Source organism: Lithobates pipiens, unplaced genomic scaffold (genome assembly GCF_037356315.1).
Source record: "Lithobates pipiens isolate NorthernLeopardFrog02 unplaced genomic scaffold, aLitPip1_a1.2 Scaffold_16, whole genome shotgun sequence".
Lineage (NCBI taxonomy): Eukaryota > Metazoa > Chordata > Amphibia > Anura > Ranidae > Lithobates > Lithobates pipiens.
Window position 1 is genome coordinate 113288647 of NW_027507748.1, and position 20835 is coordinate 113309481.

Consider the following 20835-nt stretch of genomic DNA (forward strand, 5'->3'; position numbering starts at 1 on the left):
TCGGAAACCAGAGTTTAGTGTCACATTAATGAGTAAAGGTTTTGATTGGAGTTTGACATTAATGTCAAGAAGTCTTGATTTGTTAAAATCTGATGTCTATTGCTTTCTGTTACATTTTTGTTCTAGGATGTACACTATTGATTCAAAACCATCAATGTTAAACCCGAGTGGAACCATTCTGATGTCCTCTATGAAGCAAGGGCAAATGGATTTGCAGCAGTTACATCACCGTGCTGCTGTCATTCCACCCATGGTAAGTGCTTTGACCTGGGAGATCAGCAGTACAGGGTTTCATATATTGGTATTCACAGGTTTCAGAGTCATAGACTTTATTTTATTTTTAATATAAGGACTGGAATTATAGTGTTTGTGTGTGTGATTAATATATATATATATATATATATATATAAATATAATATATATTAATGTGTGTGTGTGTGTATATATATATATATATATATATGTGTGTGTGTGTGTATATGTGTATATGTATATATGTATATATGTGTGTGTGTGTGTGTGTGTGTGTGTGTATATATATGTATATTAGAGCTGCCACGAGTCGACGTAATCGATTAAGTCCACTACAAAAATACGTTGATGCGTCACAATGCTCCCTCTGTCCCGCTCTCCTCCGTGCTGCCGTCCCCCTCTCTTTTCCCCTTCCGTGCTGCCATCCCCCTTCTTCCCCTCCATGCCGCCGTCCCTAGGGGTGCAACGGATCGTCACCGATCCGAATGGGTCACCCCGCTCGGATCGGCACATGCCGCGCTCCGAAGCGGCGGCCATCTTCCTGCACCCAGGCGTTTACAATGTGATCGCTCCGACGGAGCGATCACTTGTAAACAAACCGGCGTCATGGCATGACGCTGGTTTCTCTCTCCCCTCTCTGTACTGATCTGTGCAGTGTAGTGGAGGGGAGAGGTCGGATGGAAGCAGCCATCCCTTCATACCTAGCCCATGCTCTGCCAGCCCATGCAATACTCTGCCAGCCCATGCAATACTCTGCCAGCCCATGCAATACTCTGCCAGCCCATGCAATACTCTCCCAGCCCATGCAATACAATGCTCTGCAATACAATGCTCTCAAGGTTATCCAAAGGATTAATTAGCTAATCAAAAAAAACACTAGATTCATAAAAATAATAAAAAAATAATAATTGGATAGTCGTTGACTAATCGAAAAAATAATAGATCAGTCTGTGTGTGTGTGTGTGTATGTGTATATATATATATATATATATATATATATATATATATATATATATATATATATATATATATATATATATATATATATATATATATATATACATACACACACACACACACACACACACACACACACACACACCCGATGACAGATTTTCTCTCCCTCCCTAAGTACACATTCACATAAAATCAGGGAACACAGTTTTATCAGGTTGCTGTAGATAAATAACCTTGATTATCAGCTGGCTGTCAAAGTACTCCATACCTGGTTAATGGGGTATTTAAACTGCTTGCCAATAGTGGTACTGGTGCATGCATGCATACAAAGTCCTGTATGCTTATGTGTACTACAGCTAAATAATGAGTTAGAGGAGGGGTGTGTCTAGTTATTTGGCCTTAGGGAGTTAATGAACTTGTGTTTGTACATATAACACTACCACTGCCCTGTAGTTTACACATGTATGAACATACTGTTTTTTTTATTTTTATTTGGGCAAGGTAACATTCTATGCATGTGTGCAATCACAGCCCAGATCCATGTGTTGACCATCAACACAGGGCTCTGTACAGGGGGAACAATCTGTTTCTTATCTCTGAAAATCAGGGATAAGAAACAGATCTGTAGTAAATCACATTACACATAGTTAGGCACACCTTTAACCCCTTGATCACCCTAGATGTTAACTCCTTCCCAGCCAGTGTCATTAGTACAGTGACAGTGTATATTGGCGCACTGATCACTATATTAGTGACAGTTAGTCCCCAGAGGCCCATTATAAGTTGCTGATCACTACCATTACTTCTATAAAAGAAAAATTCCTATAGATAGATATCTCTATCCTAGTTTGGTATGCATGAAAGTTATGGCAGCTACAATCAATATACATTTATTGTCTTTTTTTTTTTTTTGTTTGTTTTTTTATTATCAGACATGTAGCAGAATACATTTTGGCCCAAAGTTCTGAAGAAATTAGATTTTTTTTTTATATATATTTTCGTAGCGGAATGTAAAAAATATTTTCTTTTTCAAAATTTTCAGGTCTTTTTTAGTTTTTATTGCACAAAATAACCCAGTGGTATTCGCCATCACCAAAGAAAGCTCTATTTGTGTGAAAAAATTTATATAAACTTCATTTGGGTACAGTGTTGCATAACCACGCAATTACCCGTTTGCTAATAGCAAAAAAAAAAAAAAAATGGCCCGGTCATGAAGGGGTTGAAACCTTCTGGTACTGTAGTAAGTAAGTGGTTTAAAAAAAGCAACAGATAACATAAATATGTGTGTGTGTGTGTGTTTTTTTTTTTTTTTTTCTTTTTAATATAGCACATCTACAACAGCTGTGAGCATTTATTCAGATTTCCCTTCATGCCTTTTCACAGGTATCTTGCAGCCCCTGTGCTATCCCCCCTGGCACACCAGTGTCGGCAAACAGCTTCAGTTTGTACCAGCGACACCTTCAGTCTTTGCATGAAAATAACTTACTAGAAGAGCAGAGGCAGAGGCAAGAACAGATGAACATGGAGAGCAAGAGATCAGCCAGCCCAGCAAACATGTCTAAGAGTCCAAGCATTGATTGGGAAGGTAACTACATTGTCCTAACTGGAAAAAATCCTCTGCTCCAGTTCTGCCGCTGTTTTGGTGCCGAGTATTGGTATGAAGTACCTGAAAAAGAACAGCACAAAAACCATTCCCTTTTTAAGATGCAGAGTTTTCTTGCTTCCAACTAAGCTGCCGCTTAGTAAATGTACTTTGTGCTTTTATCTTCTACATTTTCTGTTGTCCAGTGGACAAAACCTCTTTCCCTATGGAGAAATAGCCAGCTCCTACACAAAAAGCTGTAGATTTATACCTTGTAAATCAAAATACTTTCTCTTTTCAAACTATATTATGCAAGAGAACCTTGTGGCATAGAAATCAAAACTTTGAAGCCCCTTTAGACCTATTGAAGACGAAACTTGTAACAAATCCCTCCAGCTGTGCGCTGTCAACGCTACAGAGGCATCCATCTTCACCCGGTGGTCTTTCCCGGTCCACAGGCTGCAGCCGCTTGAACAGCTGAGCCGCCGCAATGTCTTTGCTCCCATGCATGCGTGCAGGAGTAACGGCCACGGCACCGAGTTCTGAAAATGCCACAGGTATGCCGTTCCTTTAGAGCGCATACGCTGGTGACATCACTGACTGCTGCTCACTAGGATATCCCCAATGCTGCACGTTTAGGAGATACTGAATTAACCTACAGGTAAGCTTTATTAAAAGCATACTTGTAGGTAAAAATGGAGAGTTTCCTACCACTCTAACAAGTTGCCAAGCATGTGTCAACAGGCTGGACAGGGAAATAATGACAATCTCCTCACTATAATATACAAACTGTAGAAAACACCCCTTTTGCCATGCATATTGTTTTTTTCCTTTCTAGATCCCTTTTGGAGTGATCCTTCTCACATCCTTGTTTGGGGACGCAACAAAAATAGGGGAACCTTCCCAACTTCCAACACAGACCACAATAAAATGTTTACTGATTCCAACCCTTACCCATTCTATCCAATTTGCCACAGGCTATATGATTGTACAATCACCTCCCTGTGCTTGCATGTACTGTCTGTTTTGTTCTAAAATACTGCACTTGCCTTAAATGTTTGGCGCCATGTTAGATAAATAAGTGGCCAGACCTGCTTGTGTATCCTGCCCCTTTCTAAATATGTCACCTTCCTATTAGTCAAAGACTCGGTGTACTATGTAATCAGTAGGGGGCAACGCAGCAGAAAGAGGTCAGCCAGAATGAAATGTGATTGACTTTTCCCTAATACAAGGAAGGCATTTCATTTAATCTAGCACTTTACAGAGACAGTGCCCAAACTAACAGTGTTTGGGTGGCTATTGCTGCATGGTTTGCTATAAGGCTTACTTTTAGCCACTTTCCATTTATCAGATTGAGATGTTAGGATATGAGCTGCTGTATCTAGATGCGGCATGGGTTGAGTTGTGAAAAGGACTTTGCAGCATCCTGCATATTTGCCAAAATCAAAACATTACATGCATCTACCTTCAAGAATATTCATCCTGTATGTTTGGAGTATTGCCAAAAGCCGTGACTGTATGTGCAGTGTTACTCCTTAGGAATTAACTACCTGTATCAGTTCCAAGTTCAGGATTTGGCCGCTTCTCAAGAGACCCATTTCAAATATTACTGTGCACATCCCAGAATATTTATCCTGACAGTTGGCAGCTTATAGCCAAGTATAAGCTAAAGGTTGTTTTCGCACAACTCCGCCTATTCTGGCAGCTGCGCATATTTACATTCTTATCTTCTATTCCTGGTCCAAAGCGAACTTTCACTAAAATGCAGAGTCTGCTTTACACTGTCTATGTCCCCTCCCCCTTCGCAAATCTTCTACTATTAGTAGGTGTAAAGTGTACCTGTATAGAAAAAAATGTGAGGTTCTATCCTTGCCTTCCGTCCATGGCACTTGGGGCACACTCCTTCAGGATAGATACTGGGGAATATTGAGCAGCCGAAATCTCAAAGGTGCTTTTCCAGTAGCTTAGAATTCCTTCTTGCAAGATTTAGCTTGCTCTGCATTCACCAGGATCCTCCCCATGAGGATAGTACCTTATGCCCACCAATTTATTTATTTTTTTATTTTTTTTAGGTACCTACTAACAGTAAGTGATATGTAAATTGATACTGGTGCCTAGACAATTTTTTAGTGGAGTTTGTATTTTTAGTTTTTCTAAATCAAACTACTTAAACTGAAAATGTATCTCGCTGTAAGATTCTGAAGTCCTCTTTTAAAATGGTATAGAAACTTTTATTTGTACATATGAGCCGTTGCCCGCTATGCATGCTATTGCATTTGACGTCAGCCCTAATAAAATCATGAAATGTCTCCTGTTGTCAGTCAATTAATTGCATTACATAAAATGGGTCTGTCGCTCCTGGTGGTTGATCTGCCCTTTATTAGGTAAGAGGACTTGGCATTGACAGGTCAGAGTAACTCCTAAAAAAAAAAAAGCTTTATGGTCTGTGTGATGCAGTAAAATTTACAGTTTAAAGCCGAACTCCAGGCAGATAAAAAAAACTAAAATGTGGATATGTGTTAAGTCATTAGGAGAATGTTTAAAAGCACCTGGTATAACAACTGAATTCTACTTTGTATTTAGCTACCCATTAAATCTGTAAGAGCCATTAAAGTGGATCCAATGCATGAAGGTAAAAAACCTATGTGCAGCCCCCCCAATACTTACCTGAGCTCCCTCTCAATCCCGTGATGTACAGGAGAGCATGGATGTTTTGCCTTTAATATCACTTTAAACTGTGTTGGGGGAGGAGAAGTATGCACATGCTTGCAGCTGTAAAAGTAAGGAAGGAAACATTTGTGAAGCGTATAGATTGGACACACTTGCCTGGAGTTCTGCTTTAATAAAGTGTAAATATGTTTGTGTGTTGTGCTTTAACCCATAGTTAGTGTTATGCATATGTTTTTAACTTACTATGACTAACTTTGGCAGGAAAATCTGTGTACATGCCTTATGCTGCTGAAGTCAAGCGAGCACTGGAGCATGAAGCTCAAATGCAGAATGTTGCACGTTCTGTTTCACCGTACAGGATGTCTCCACGAGAAGTTGGCAAGGCTTCCCCGCAAGCAGAGCTCAATCCTGTCCGCTACTGTGTCCCTCCAGGTACTGCCTGCTTGTTTTCATGCTCCCTGTGCTGCTTTAGCTGTTCTGTCTTCCTGTGTTTGTGTCTGTGTAGGGATCGTTAAAGTTGGGTTATTGTCTAATGCTGTACAGATTTGTTTATATTGTTCTCCATAACTGGAATACCTTTTTGGACAAGGAATTTCCTAGTATGGAAAAGATGAGAATAAATATGGAGAACTTTAAAGGTCACGATATTCCCTTTTATCACTTTTGTTGAAAAATGCATATAGTTAATTTAACCTACTGTTAGGCAAGTAGCTGAAGCAACATGAATTACACCTAAAAATTCAAGAGGATGTATGACTGGTCAAGGCGTGCTAAAAGGAGCCAAATATATGACCGACTTTAGAAAGGGCTAGATTTACTTTGCAATATTGTAGATTAATTTATATTGCTTGTATTTTAAAGTCTGTACTTTTAAAAATAAAAATAGGAGTTAGTGGTTGTAAACCCTTTCATACCAATTTCACCTACAGGTACAGGCTTACCTGTGTAGGTACTGGAAATACCTCCTAAACCTGCAGGGTTTAGGAGATATTTACCATATACACTTCATCTGCACTTGTGCACTAAAGAGGGCGCAATTGTGCCGTTTTTATAGGGCCCATGCTGTGACTGTCTGCTCCTGCTCGCATGCAACATCATGTGACTCTAGCCAGTCACATTGGTGCAGTCCATGGCCCCGGAAGGAATAGGGGTGAAGATGGACACCGCCACCAGCGCGTGACATTGCAGGCTTTATTTGCAGGTAAGTGCAACATAATGGGCTAGTATGCGATGCATACTAGTCCATTATGATTTTACTTTGCAGGGGAATAAAGAGGAAATAAAACCCATTAGGGTTTACTTCCTCTTTAAGAGTATTATTTTGTCTAATCTTGTAATATAGATTACATTACCTGTTGTATATGTCACAAATGTGGCTTTCACTCTCTAATGTTACAGTTGTTTATTTAAGGCCTTTTTTTTTCTCTTTTTAGTTTTGCAGCCTGCTCCCCATCAGGTAATAACTTCCTTAGCCGAAGGAACACGACTGCCTGTGACGCGCCCAACCCGTCCACCTCCCCCTCTGATTCCGTCATCCAAAACTACAGTGACCTCCTCTGACAAGCCTTCCTTTATTGTGGGGGGATCTATATCCCAGGTACTTCAGACTTGTACCATTTAGAATATTGTAAATATTAAAATACTGCTGGAGTAATGTCCTGTTTAGCATGTTCACTGAGAAGTGGGGGGGTGTTATAAACGCTGTCATGGGACCGAGTAATGCTAAACTAGGTCATGGTGTTCTTGCAGTTTGTAACACAGATATATATTTGTAGTCTCCTCTTTCAACTGTAACAAAACGTGCTGTAGTCATGTATTTTACTGAACTTTCCAAAGTGTGATCGATGGTTGCATTTTTTTTTCTTTTTTTTTTTTAAACACAGAAAATGTACTTTAAGTCCACCAGATTAAAAAAAAAAAAAAAAGAAGAATGGGCCCTAAACAAGGTGGTTACGACACGGGTGACCCTAAGGATGTATACACACATAATGCTGGAGAGTGTGATTTTGCTGATTTTTCTTTGGAATATTACCAAAAACAAAAGAAAGCGTCTGTTGTAGTATTTACCCCCTTCATTATTCATGTTTAGATCTACATATATCTACATCAACTGCTTTGCCCATAAATTGATCTTGTCCACTATAAGCCCTATTTAGGAATCACAAAGTATCCAGTTTTGGTTTTGCTAACTTAAAAACCCACTTTAGTGTCAGTGGACTTGGCTGCCTTCTGTAATTGTAGGTTGCAGACACTGAACAAGCATACAAGTACCTCTGTTACCTTCGCTATAACAGTCTAAACAAGTACCTAGGGCAGCAACTATTATTTTCATTATCAATTAGTTGGCCGATTATTGTTTAGATTAATCGGATAATAACCTTAAAGTGTGGTGTATAATTTGGTTAATATGTAAAGTTTAAAATAAAAGGCAATTTCTTAAATATATGCAGTATTAAATATAAATAACAGACAGAAATACTGTATATATTATCTGCTTGAATCTGGTAAATATCATCAGACTCAGGGAGCACATTTTTTTATTTTAAAGAAAAAAATTAAATACAAGTTTGTCATTTTTAGACAGAATTTTATTATATATTATGTATGACAAACTCCTTTGTCATAGGCCGGTGGCTTGATAAAAGCTACCTGTGCCTGCTGTCACTTATGCTGGCCATACAAAAACAATGTCTTAAAATAATTTTTAAGAACATTTTCACAGAGCACCCCTAAGGTTGGATTCACACCTGTGCTTTTTGCATTTTACAGATATGTACTACAGTCCATTTAACATGGTTTCCTATGGAACACAATCTGTAGTGCAAATCTGCAAAATGCAAAAAAGCACAAAAAATGCATAGGTGTGAATCCAGCCTTATTTTCCTTTTCTGGGGTCCTCCTCCTGCCTTCAGAGAGCCCCAAAAGCAAGCTGCAAATTATAGTTTAGAGTGGCCATATGGCAAGGTAAAAAAAACTTCTGCCTTTAGAACCACTCACTTCCTGTCCAGGACTACATGTCCCAGGAGGCATTGCTCGTCACACATTCTCAGGCATTTGCTGACATGTATGGATGGTGTACTGAGCTGTATGTGTGCTGCACTGTATTTCCTGATATCAAAACAAATAATGCGTTCTTTATGCAGGCCAACTAATCAGCTGATCGTTTATGAAAATACTTGACAACTATTTTCATAATCGATTAGTTGTCGATTAATTGATTAGTTGTTTTGGCCCTACAAGTACCAATCGGGTTACCATGTGATGCACAAAAACACATTCCTTGTTTATGCTCCCTGAACCAAATTTTCCATTTGTGAATTGCTCTCCCCGTCCCAGACATTGCTGATCACAGTGGGATGGTATCTTCAATAGAGGCAGCCAGTGCTATCAATTCCTAAGCAATGAGCAAGTTTAGGTGGGTCCAGGTGTTGATTGACAAGCTACAGGCATGTGAATCACCAAAGACAATGCTGATATTCACTCCCTTCCCGCAAAATGTTTCATCCCACTGTAGTGCAATCAGTCCTGGCCTACATAACAGTGGCAGCTCATCCTTGAAATCAGGAGCAGTGCAGCATCGCTGTCACAAGAAACTGCATTAGGTTGATTTGTTTGGCAGGCCTAGGAGGGTATTTGTGGGACTTTTCCGGTGGACTAAGAGAAAACCGTGAGTACCGATGCACTTATAATTAAGTGCAGCACATATTTTTTAATTAGGCCAATATTCTTAAAAAAAAAAAAAAAAAAAAAAAAGCTAAAATATCTGGAGACAGACAAGCAACTTGCATTTTCAGCAGATGTCTACAATGCCAGCCCCTCTAAAGGACACTTTTACATGGATAAACATGAGTGGTAAAAATAGGCCCCCAGTCGCCCACATAAATTCTAACATTACAGCCAGTCTGCAGAGTTTGACTGGCAGCACCACCTGTCAAACCCACCAATTGAGTTCAGTGGTAGTGCGTACCAAGCATGCGGGGCAGTATTTTAATACAAAATAGCCTCCCAGGATTAAAAAAAATAAAGCAGAGACATTCAGGAGGTGGCAAGATCGAATCCTGAATGCCTGCCAGCCACTTATTTACCACCATCTGAGAAGTGATTTACCTGAAAACACTTTTCAGAGGGAAGTAAACACTGCCACACATGTCGGAGAGCCTTAATTCTGTTACGATGGGTATACTTTTCACAAAAGTGAAAAGTAGAAGTGACGTTTGTGCTCTGATGTAGTCATTGTATGTAATTACTCCTTGGACTGATGAAGGGGCTGGTAAGAAAACAGCAGATACCGTACCACTGGCTTCTCGTACAGCTTGTAGTAATCTTTGCTTTTACCAAATGTTTTTTTTATACCTTGGTCATGGTGCAGTACATTATCCACAGAATAAAACATGCAAAGTAGCATTGTTCCAATTTATTCCAAAATAACTATTCACTTAGGGCCAGTTCACACCACATGCACTCGAGGAAAGTAGGTTATATGGTTTGCAATGGCATAGTTCACATCAGTGCAGACAGTTACAGGGATTTTCAGTTTCAGGAAAAAAAGTAGAACAAGCTGCATTTTTCCTGCACTGGGCAGTACTAAACCTCAATAAAACGTATCAAAAAGGCACTGGACCTTAGTAAAGTGGAATAAAAACTGCAAAAAAGCATCTGGAAATGCACCAAAATCACATTGGGACACATTAAAAACGCACATGCAGAAACACATCCCGAGTGTGTTTTTGTGGTGTGAACCAGCCCGAAGTCTATCGGGTAGATAACCAACTCTCGATTTCCCTTTTTCTATATCTGTAAAAGCAGTCTATCCAATGCACTTATATTAAAAATAAACGATATGTGTGTCCTATATGATTATACATTTCCCCAAAAAATTATTCTGGTACCTCCTTTTGTTTGTTTAATCCACTGGTCTTATGACCACAAAGCCTCCCCATGTTCTATCTTGAGATTGTGCAGGGATTTCTTCCATACATCTCCGTTTACAATAGGGATGGTCATTCACATGAGAAGCTGTATGCCTTTGTATGTGGAATGGCCTATGTAATAAAATGTTTAATCATTTCTATAATAATAATTTCATTTTCTTGAGTTGGCTTGAGTACATTTAGGGAATCTTAGAAGCCTCAGGCTTCAAAATTGCACAGTTAATAAATGTAGAGAACTTTCAGCACTTTATGGGGGATATAGGAATAGACAGGTTTTGTGACTTCATCGCTGTCCTATTTGTAGATATACTTGGATACATTTACATTTTTCATTTATTTGAAGTTTATGCGTGCTTGACTCATATTCTTGTCCATTCAGGGAACACCTGGCACATACTTAACATCGCTCAGTCAGCAGCCCTATAACCCAGAGCCAGTTAAGCCCTCTGGCTCCATCTCTCTTGGCCTGCCAAGGCAACAGGAATCTGCTAAAGCTGGTAAGTCCATTACTTGATGTATGATTTTATACAGTTTCTACATTCATCGTCATTGTTTAACATTAAGAGTGGGACAGTGCTGTAAGCAAGACTATGCTGGCCTTGTCTATGGAAAGCGCAAGTCTGGCAAAGTTGTTCTGTTCTTCTAGACTAGAGAAGTAACCGCTAAAATTCCTTGTGTGTTTTTGGACACAGACCCTTTTTGCACAGGAGTCCAATTGTCATTCGCTGCTTGCCCCTAAAGAAAACTACAGCATTTGTCAGTGTCTGTTCTTCTGAAGTGGGCACTTTCCTATGAGCCTAACGTGGCCCAAAACCCAAAGTAACAATGATGCTGAAGTGTAAGCTTGCTGTGGCGCTTGCAAGTATTTTTTGTTAGTCTTTAAATCCATCCTTCTCTCTGTGCATCTTTTGGCTCTTAGGCCAGCTGGATGTTGGGCCTTGACCTATGCCAAGTCAGAGTATCTCTGTCCTCCAGACACTAAGCTTTTTACTCTGTCCTTTAACGATCAGATGCAGAAATTCAGTTTAAATACAGCAGGAGCACTGGGCTGAAGTTGAGTGAGGACTCGTGTACAGCTTGGGCCTACAGTCCATGAAGAAACGCAGGGATGAATATAGGATTAAGAGACATTTCTCAACATCCATATTGTTTAGGATTATTTTAGCCCAGACTATGTTCACTTTAGGCAGACTTTTACAGGTTTGGGGAATAGGCTGGAACTGTGTACTGTACATGTGCTGCAGTCGGTGTACCAATCAAACAATTGTTGGCAGACAAAAGGTTTTTGCAGAAACAACTTTTAAAAAAGAAAAAAACAAATCTGCAATTCCACTTCTAAGTATTTTCATACATGGGAAAAATCTGTTGTGATTTATTTTGGGATTAAAGTAAATAACCAAAGCGCCAAAGATAATAAATATCAATAATCCAGTTACCAATGCACGGGCATTTTTAGGGTGCATTGGGCTGTCAGCATGTCAGTGAGCCCTAACTTGTTTATTAACAGCAGCAAGTCAATTACGGTCTGTTTCCAGGTTTTTTCTGACTTTGCTCTGAGCAGCTTTAGTTCACCATTTCTTTGCTCCTGGAATTGCCTTTGCATTCACATCAACTTGCCTGGGGAAGAAAAGCAGTTCAGATACAGTCGAATACCTGTGTAAATTAGCTCTAATTATGCAATGGCTTTTTAGATATAATGTTTTAGCCCTGCCCCCTCCTGGTGGGTGTTTAACTGAACCTTAAAGCCAGGAAACGGACTTCCTGGTCAAATGATCACTGAGTGGCTTTCACAGTGGTCACATGATTATGAGCCTGTTTGTTTTTCTGGCTCCTGACCAAAGACTGAGAGCTGTCTGTGACATTTTGGCCACTGTGCTCTACTTTTAGCCCAAAAACCGTGGCCCCCATAGATGCATGTCGGCGATGAGGCCTAGTCTCCCTGCCATTGCACGCATGCATTACATGGTTGTCAAGAGGTGTCAGGCTTATATAAAGTTTAAGGGCATATAAGTAAGGAAAAGTAAAGCTCTGCATACATTTATGTTCTGATACATCTGAGTACAGATGTAAGGACTGGCTCAATGCACCAGCTGTTCAAGAACGGTGCTCTGAAATGAGTTGTTTCAAGATCTGCTATTAATCAGAACACCTGTCTACTGGAAGCTGCCATTGTCTGTCTTAGACCAGCCATAGGTAGTTCGGATCTCAGCCCGTTCAGCAGGAACCAGCCAAGATTCAAACCATGTATGGGCAGGCTGAATGTACCAAGTTGATCAACTTGGTTACAACCACCCTGCCAGATTTTTCACATGATTGTATAGCCGCTAGCATTAATCACCGCCTTCTCCCGGTGGGGCGGCTTCCCCTATTATATTTATGATATTTAGGTTACAAGTAAAATAATTTACATGCAATTATGTTGATTCCTAGGTTCTGTGACATACATCAAACAAGAAGAGTTTTCCCCAAGGCAGAGCTCCCAGCCAGAGGGACTGCTGGTCAGAGCACAGCATGAAGGTGTTGTCCGAGGTTAGTCAAAAGGCTGCTACATTATTAGATACCTCGCCTTTTAGTACAGGCTCTGCCATGCTGATATATGATGAGCCTCTGACTTGCTGTATTGGAAGAATACTACATGGTTTGCTCTTCATAGCAAGGATTCGTATTTCCTTTTCTTCTAATAGTAATTTAGAAACAATGATCGTCCTGTAGAAAGGCTGCTGCTTAAAACAGAGTTAATCTCAGAGTTCCTTATCTTTGGTGTTCCTGAAATATGTTCAGAACTAAAGAATAGCTATAATAAAGGGATTTTAGCAGAAAAATATAAAATATTGCCTTTGACTTTCATATTTTCCAACAAGTCGGGTTCTAAAAGGTTTTGTTGACATTGGCTGCTGCTTGTGAAAGTATTTATGAAGACCGGTGTGTAGAGCAAGTATTTTTACAAAGCTTTCGGCAAGTTTCAGGGCATTTTTTGAAGCCTTGAAAGCTATCTTTGCCATCAGCCTCCATATATATATATATATATATATATATATATATATATATATATATATATATATATATATATATATATATATATATATATATATATATATATATATATATATATACTTTACATACCTTGTTTGGGCTAGCTTGGCCCAAACAAACTATGTCCCTCACTAACGTGGGGCCACTGAATGTGCAGTATAAACTGTAGCTGAAGCTACATACAGCCTAAACTCTTGTGTTCTGGGTGCGAGCCAAGACTTCTGTCTCATAACCAGAGCGCAGTAGAGTCTATCCCATCCGTTTTCAGCCATTCAGAAAAAGCAATGTATTCTAACAATGAATACAAAGCTTCCTCTGATTGGCTGAGTCAGTTGGGCGGATGTTACAGCCTCTGACTCAGCCAATCAGAGGAAGCTTTGTATTCATTGCTAGAATACAGTTCTACAGTGATGGACTCTTATTGTGTTCCGGTTATCAGACAGGAAGGTTGTGGCTCAAACCTGGAACACAGTGCTGTATGAATGCTTCGGCTCCATAAAGTTTATACAGCACGTCCAGCAGCCTTGCATGTTCTTGAGGGACAGAGTTTGTTTGGGCCAGGGTAGCCCAAATGAACTATATAAAGTATATCAAAAGATAGAGTTCAACTTTAACCGCTTGTGGCCCACCCAAATGTACAAACACAGAGCACGGCTGCTCTGCGCCAGATCATGTATGTGATCTGTAATTTCAAGCTAGGGAGCGCTCGTGCATGCCCACCCACCGCCACATATGTGCTGTCATTCGGAACAACACAAGTCAGTCAGCAGGTTCCAGGCAATGTTTTATGGCTGGAACCTGTTGATCAGCATAGTGAATCCCAGTACAGAGCCCTGTGTTTACAAACAACACAGGACTCTTTACACGGAGCAGCTGACAACCACATCTCTTGGTAAAAGCAGCACAGATTACACATTCTAAGGCACACTGTTAACCCTTTGCCCCTAGATGTTAACCCCTTCCCAGCCAGGGGCATTGGTACAGTGACGGTGTATAGTATTAGCACTGATCCCTGTATTAGTGTCACTGGTGAGGTCAGTGTCATTTATTCAGTTCCCACCCAGTGCCAGTATCATATTGCCCATCACGCTCTCGCAGTCCCACTATAAGTCACATCACCGCCATTACTAGCATAAAAAATTCCAGTGTATATACCATCATTTGCAAAAGCTCTAACTTTCATGTAAACCAATTAATATACATTTATTTTTAATTTTTTTGTTTTTTACTAAAGACGTGTAGCAGAATACATTTTGACTTGCATTTCTAAATTTCTGAAGACATTTTATTTATTTTATTGGATTTTTATATATATATATATATATATATATATATATATATATATATATATATATTTTTTTTTTTTTTTAAATGTATGTTTATATAATAAAAAATAAACCCAGTGGTGATCAAAGCTCTGTGTGGAAAAATAAAATATATAAATTGAATTTGGGTACAGTACTACATGACCACATAATTGCTAGTTAAGGTAGCACAGTGCTGAATAGCAAAAAATGCTCTGGTCATGAAGGGTGTAAAACCTTCCGGAGCTTAAGTGGTTAATGAGAGCAACTGACAGTCCTGTTAAAAATGCTGTTTTCAAGCTTTTGCCAGCATTAAAGAGGAAGTAAACCCTGATGGGTTTTTTTTCCTCTGTTTCCCTGCAAAGGTAAAGCCTAATGGGCTACTATGCATTGCATAGTAGCCCATTATGTGTCACTTACCTGACACAGGAGCCAGCGATGTCACCGCTGTCCATCTTCCATCTGGGTGTTGCGACTCCAGCGATGCGGTGACTTTATTCCCGCGCATGGGAGTCACCGCTAACAGCATGATCGCCATTAGCAACGGCATGCTCAGTGCGCCTGCACGCCACTGTGTGCAGCGCCTCTGCCTTAGACAGCGATGCTTGTCTTTTGCAAATATCTCCTGAACCGTGTAGGTTTAGTAGATATTTCTTGCACCTACAGGTAAGCCTTAATCTAGGCTTACCTGTAGGTCAAAGTGGAACGAACGTCTCCCGCCGCCATCCGACCGACAGGTACTAGCGGTTAGCGCTCCGAGGGGGAGATTGCCGCGCATCGGGGTCCCGTTCTCTCCGAACGTTTTAAATGGCAGCGGGGACTGAAAGCTACCCTCTCCTCCCTTCGTACGGACCGAGGGGTGCTAAGGGTCAGGTCCATCAAGGTGCTCTCCCCAGGCAAAACCCCTGAGAAGGAGCTCCCCTTACCAGTTCCAAACGTGCTCCTTCCCGTCCGGCAGGAAACACAAAAAACTGAGGAGGGCCTGGAGGACCACACCTTTTATTTAATTGGCTTGACGTGTTTCCTGTCCCGGAGGGAGGAGCCGTATATCTCAAAGGCTGTCATGGAAGACGATATGAGAAAAAAAAGTTTACAAATAGTTGTCACTAAATGATATATTGCTCACACATGCCATAGTTATATGTGGAATTGCACCCCAAAATATATTCTGCTGCTTCTCCTGAGTACGAGGATACCACATATGTGGGACTTTTTGGGAGTCTAGCTGCGTACGGCACCCCGAAAACCAATCACTGCCTTCAGGGTTTCTAAGGGTGCAAATTTTTGATTTCACTCCTCACTACCTATCACAGTTTTGAAGGCCATAAAATGCCAAAATAGCACAAAACCCCCCCCCCCCCCCAAGTGACCCCATTTTGGAAAGTAGACACCCCAAGCTATTTACTGAGAGGCATGTTGAGTCCATGAAATATTTTATATTTTGCCACAAGTTGCAGGAATTTTACAATTTTTTTTTTTTTTTTTTTTTGCACAAAGTTGTCACTAAATGATATATTGCCCACACATGCCATGGGCATAAGTCAAATTACACCCCAAAATAAATTCTGCTGCTTCTCCCGAGTACGGGGATACCACATGTGGGGGACTTTTTGGGAGCCTAGCCACGTGCGGGACCCCGAAACCCGGATTTAAATATAAAATGCTACCAAAAAAAAATGTTAGCAATCGTAGGGATCAGGCCTGACTCTGCGATCGCTGCAGTTATGTGTTTAGTGTTTTGTAAGTGACAGTGATCGATCGATACTGCACTTGGGTGGGCCAGGCGGAGGGGCAAAACGCAGGTGCCAGCAGGTATCTGGGCTGATCCCGCTAACAATGCGTTTTTTTGGAACCCTAAACTGCTGGGGATGCTAGTATAGATCTGATCAGATCAGATATTGATCTGTTCAGATTCTATACCATTACGGGAGGTTTATGCTTTGCACGTGGGTGTTAGCGGTACTTGCACTAACCTAGCGCTGCCTGGGGCGACGCAGACCCTGACCCTAAAACCTAATTGATATCACCCGCCGGGTGATCAGGGGGTTAAACCTTTATTGGGTAATAAATGGTGCGTGCCCTGATGCTATAAAAAGCAAACTAACTAACCAGAGTCACCCGTAACACTTATACGGTGATCACTGGTGAAAGGGTTAACTAGGGGCAATCAGGGGGTTCAAATTTTTATTAGGTAGTATATGGGGGTCCCTGGCGCTATATAAAAACCTGACAGGGAACCTAAATAACTAACTGGCTAACCAGCGTCACCAGTGACACTTATACTGTGATCGCTGGTGAAAGGGTTAACTAGGGGCAATCAGGGGGTTAAAACCATTATTGGGTAGTATATGGGGGTACCTAGCGCTATAAAAACCTGGAGGTGAACCAAAAAAAATAACTAGCTACACTAGTGACACTAATGCAGCGATCAGAAAAATGATTGGCTTAGTGACAATGGCAAAAGGGGGTGGGTTTGTGTGCCTGTGTGCGCGCCTACATGTCAGTGTAGTGTTGGTGCACACTTACTTTGTCTTCTCCTCGTAGTCCGGTCAAAAAGACCGCCCCGAGGAGAATGACATCACTTCCTCCCTGCCTGTGTATACAATACACAGTGGGAGGAAGCTTCTCATTCGCCAGGAGCGATCGAGAGGGGATGGCCAGAAACCAACGGCCATCCCCTCATCCCGGATCGCTCCTGAAGCGAAACGGACCGCCGTATCCAGCGGGAGGGGGTCCGATCGGACCCCCCACCCACTGGAAGGCAAGCACGTACATGTACGTGCTTGTGCCTGTACATGCCATTGCAATGACGTACATTGGCAATACGGCGGTCCTTAAGTGGTTAACTAACATTGATTTTTCTCACCAGCGCGACTTGGGGTGACCTGAAGTCGAATCCCGAGTTGCCCCTGTGTGAACAGGCTCTTATAAATGTTTCCCTTTGATGTTAACGATGTTGTGACTTAATTGTTTTGGTGTCCCCCTTGGATTTTGTCCTTTTTTGTTTCAGAGTGCACGTCATGTTCAGCAATTGCGGCAATGTTGCGACCCAGCCAAACCCCCCTTTTTTTCTTTTCAGACCACTTTAATCTATTAACACACTCGCTGCTTTTGTTGCAGGTACTATGTCTGCATTGCAGGAGGGAAGCATCACTAGAGGCACTCCAGCCACCAAAGTTCCCATGGAATCGATGTCCTCTCTTCGAGGGTCCATTACTCAGGTATTTCCACACTGGGGCTAAAATTTATATATTTAGTAGCGAAATTTTTTTTTGCCCAGTATGGTCTGTGAATTAGTAGTATAACCAATGGTTTTGCTATTTGTCATATTTTTATTATTGTTGTCTTGGCCAGGGTACGCCAGCACTGTCGCAGTCTGGTATTGCTGCCGATGTTTTGTTGAAGACGACCATCACCAGACTGGCTACAGAGGACATGAATAGTCCGGAGAAGTGTAGAGAAGAGTCCTCTGCCAAAGGCCATGTCATTTATGAGGGAAAGAGTGGACATATTGTATCTTATGATTGTAAGTATGACGAGGGATTGTTACCATTTTTTCATATGATGGAACATTTGTATTCATAAGTAATTTTTAAACTCACAAAAATCGTGCTGTTATTGACTTGGATATAATGGCAGTAATGTCGGGTTAACAAGTATGCTAGACTTGTTGCTTTACAGGGGGGGGGGGGCGGGTGTTGTATTTAAAAAAAAAATGATAGTTGATATTTCTAGCTTTATTTTCAAAATTGCAGTTGTGATGTTCGGTGTTTTACTAAATACGTTCTACTGAGTCTCGTTTGGTTTGTCTTTATATTACCTGTTTGTATAGTGTCATTCTCATGGCTTATGACTTGTTATGCAGGGCTGCCTATACCAAGACAGAACGGTTTGTTTTTTGAAGTCCTCCTTTTTAGCTCTGTCTTCGGACTCCAATTCCTGAGTTGCAATTGTTTCATCACTAGGCAATTCTTCTGAGTGTATGTTCATATGGTGGCAGCAAGTACAGAAGTGCAGTGTCAGTGAGTGCAGACGTGTGCCATGATGTTTTTGGTGGCAAGTGCAGAAGGGTGTCTAATGTGTGCACTTTTCATGGTGTTGAATGTAGATTGTGAGTGCCTTAATATCTCTTTAGTTGCTTGCTGTTTGTAATTATTATGATAGAGGATTTATATAACGCCAACAGTTTGCGCAGCGAACATAAGGGCAAACGGTACATTAGAATTAAATTCAAAGAAAAAAAAAAAAAACTCAAAATTTGCCATGGATTGACCATATGAAAGGTATTAGAAATAAGGAATTCATGTACAAACGGTATGAGTGATAACTACTGTATCCAATAATGGTTTGGTTTGTAATGATGAAAAATTTATAAAAAAAACAAATTCAATTCCATACGGGAGAAGGCAGAGGGCCCTGCTCATTAGAGTTTACAATCTAGGAAGGGAGGGTCAAAAGATACCAAAGGTAATAACTGCGGGGGATTATCTGAAAGAAAAAATAAAAGTATAGTTGTTGGTAGGTGCAGAAATAGGCTTATCTGAAGAGGGTTTTCAGGGACCGTCTAAAAGAAAACAGAGTAGGAGATAGTTGGACAGGTTGGGGTAGGGAGTTCCATAAGGGAGGCTCAGGAAAAGTCCTGGAGGCGAGCGTGGGACGAGGTGACAAGGGAACTAGAGAGGGGGGGAAGGGTCTTGTGAGGAACGAACACAAAGATTAGGTTGGTATCTTAAGACCAGGTTAGAGATGTAGCTGTGTGCTGAGTTGTGTGGATGGCTTTGTAAGAAGTTGTTAGTATTTAGAATTTAATTTGCTGGGTGAGTAGAAGCCAGTGGAGGGATTGACGAAGAGGAATAGCAGACACTGAATGGTTGGTAAGGTGGGTGAGCCTTGCAACAGCATTCATTATGTTCTACTAAATAAGAAATGTAATTGATTTGAGATCTGTTTTTAGTTAAATATAGTGAGAATTTTCGGTTAAATAGGCATGGCTGACTGCAGCATTTTAGTTGAGGATTTCTATGGTAATCCTTAGAGAAATCCTATTGAGTGATCTTATTTAGAATTATCCTTAATTTCCATTTTTAATACAGCCACCATTAAGAATCTACGTGATGGTACCAGGAGTCCCCGGAGTGTTCCAGAGGTGACATTGAAGAGATCCTATGAAGCCATGGAAGGAAACATAAAGCAGAACCTGTCTGTCAGAGAGTCTGCTGTGTCAGCACCAATGGAAGGTAACTGCTGCCCCATACACCACACCACTTACTTTTATTTCATCTACAAGAACAAAAAAAATGTCTATAGATGTAACCAGCTTTCCATATTAGGTACCTAATGTTTGGCTCAGGAAATTACAACTATATATATATATATATATATATATATATATATATATATATATATATATATATATATATATATATATATATATCTTTAGGTTGGGCAGTCTGTATTCTGTTCCAGGTCTCCCCTATTGATTGTGAACCAGTTAATGTTTTTCTAACCATTTGGTCTTTATAAAAGCTTATGGTGATGCATACAGGCTGGAGGGTCAGGCACAAAATAAACCGGAAGGTTCTCTTTCTGTTTCCTCTCTCTCTCCACTTCCACCTGCCTGGGTGCCCATTTTGTCCCCTTTTCACAAGTTACTCATTCCCTGCTCTGAGCCTATTCCCCCGTTGAGGTTGTGTTCTAATCCTTACTGACTGATTTCTATTTCACTTGTCTCCCTACCATTTGTTACTAAACAGCTGTTGAGTCTCTATCACTTGCTCCAGCCTTTCTTATTTTCTCCTGTGGGCCTGTTCTGTTGCTGTGTAGTCATATTGTTGCCCACACTCCAACATGCTCTAAAGATTAAAATGCACAATGAGGCTCAGCTGCCACTTAAAAGTTATTGATTGTAAACAAACACCTTGTAAAACAACCCATTCCGTTTGAAATAGAATTTATAATTACCCCTCCCATTGTTTATAAGTGGTCACATTCTCAGTTGAATAAGAGCTGAGGAGAGGAGAAGCAGCGGCACACGGAGCTTCCCAGTAAATGGCTGTGCAGCAGGGGCATGTCAGGACAAGTCTGATCATTGGAAGTGCACACACTG

At 40.7% G+C, this 20835-nt stretch overlaps 1 protein-coding gene across 14 annotated transcripts in view; it reads left to right on the top strand.

The window, feature by feature from the left end:
- Nucleotides 1-20835, top strand: part of NCOR1 (nuclear receptor corepressor 1) — a 198390-nt gene that overhangs the window by 133922 nt on the left and 43633 nt on the right. For 12 of the 14 annotated variants that reach the window (XM_077480289.1, XM_077480286.1, XM_077480291.1 and 9 more), the window contains 9 exons: nucleotides 127-253; nucleotides 2593-2794; nucleotides 5723-5893; nucleotides 6895-7058; nucleotides 10772-10889; nucleotides 12823-12921; nucleotides 17850-17950; nucleotides 18084-18255; nucleotides 19823-19966. In XM_077480289.1, coding sequence (XP_077336415.1) covers nucleotides 127-253; nucleotides 2593-2794; nucleotides 5723-5893; nucleotides 6895-7058; nucleotides 10772-10889; nucleotides 12823-12921; nucleotides 17850-17950; nucleotides 18084-18255; nucleotides 19823-19966 — 1298 coding nt within the window. The remainder of the gene's footprint in view (nucleotides 1-126; nucleotides 254-2592; nucleotides 2795-5722; nucleotides 5894-6894; nucleotides 7059-10771; nucleotides 10890-12822; nucleotides 12922-17849; nucleotides 17951-18083; nucleotides 18256-19822; nucleotides 19967-20835) is intronic. The other 2 variants (XM_077480295.1, XM_077480300.1) reach the window with 1 other exon arrangement.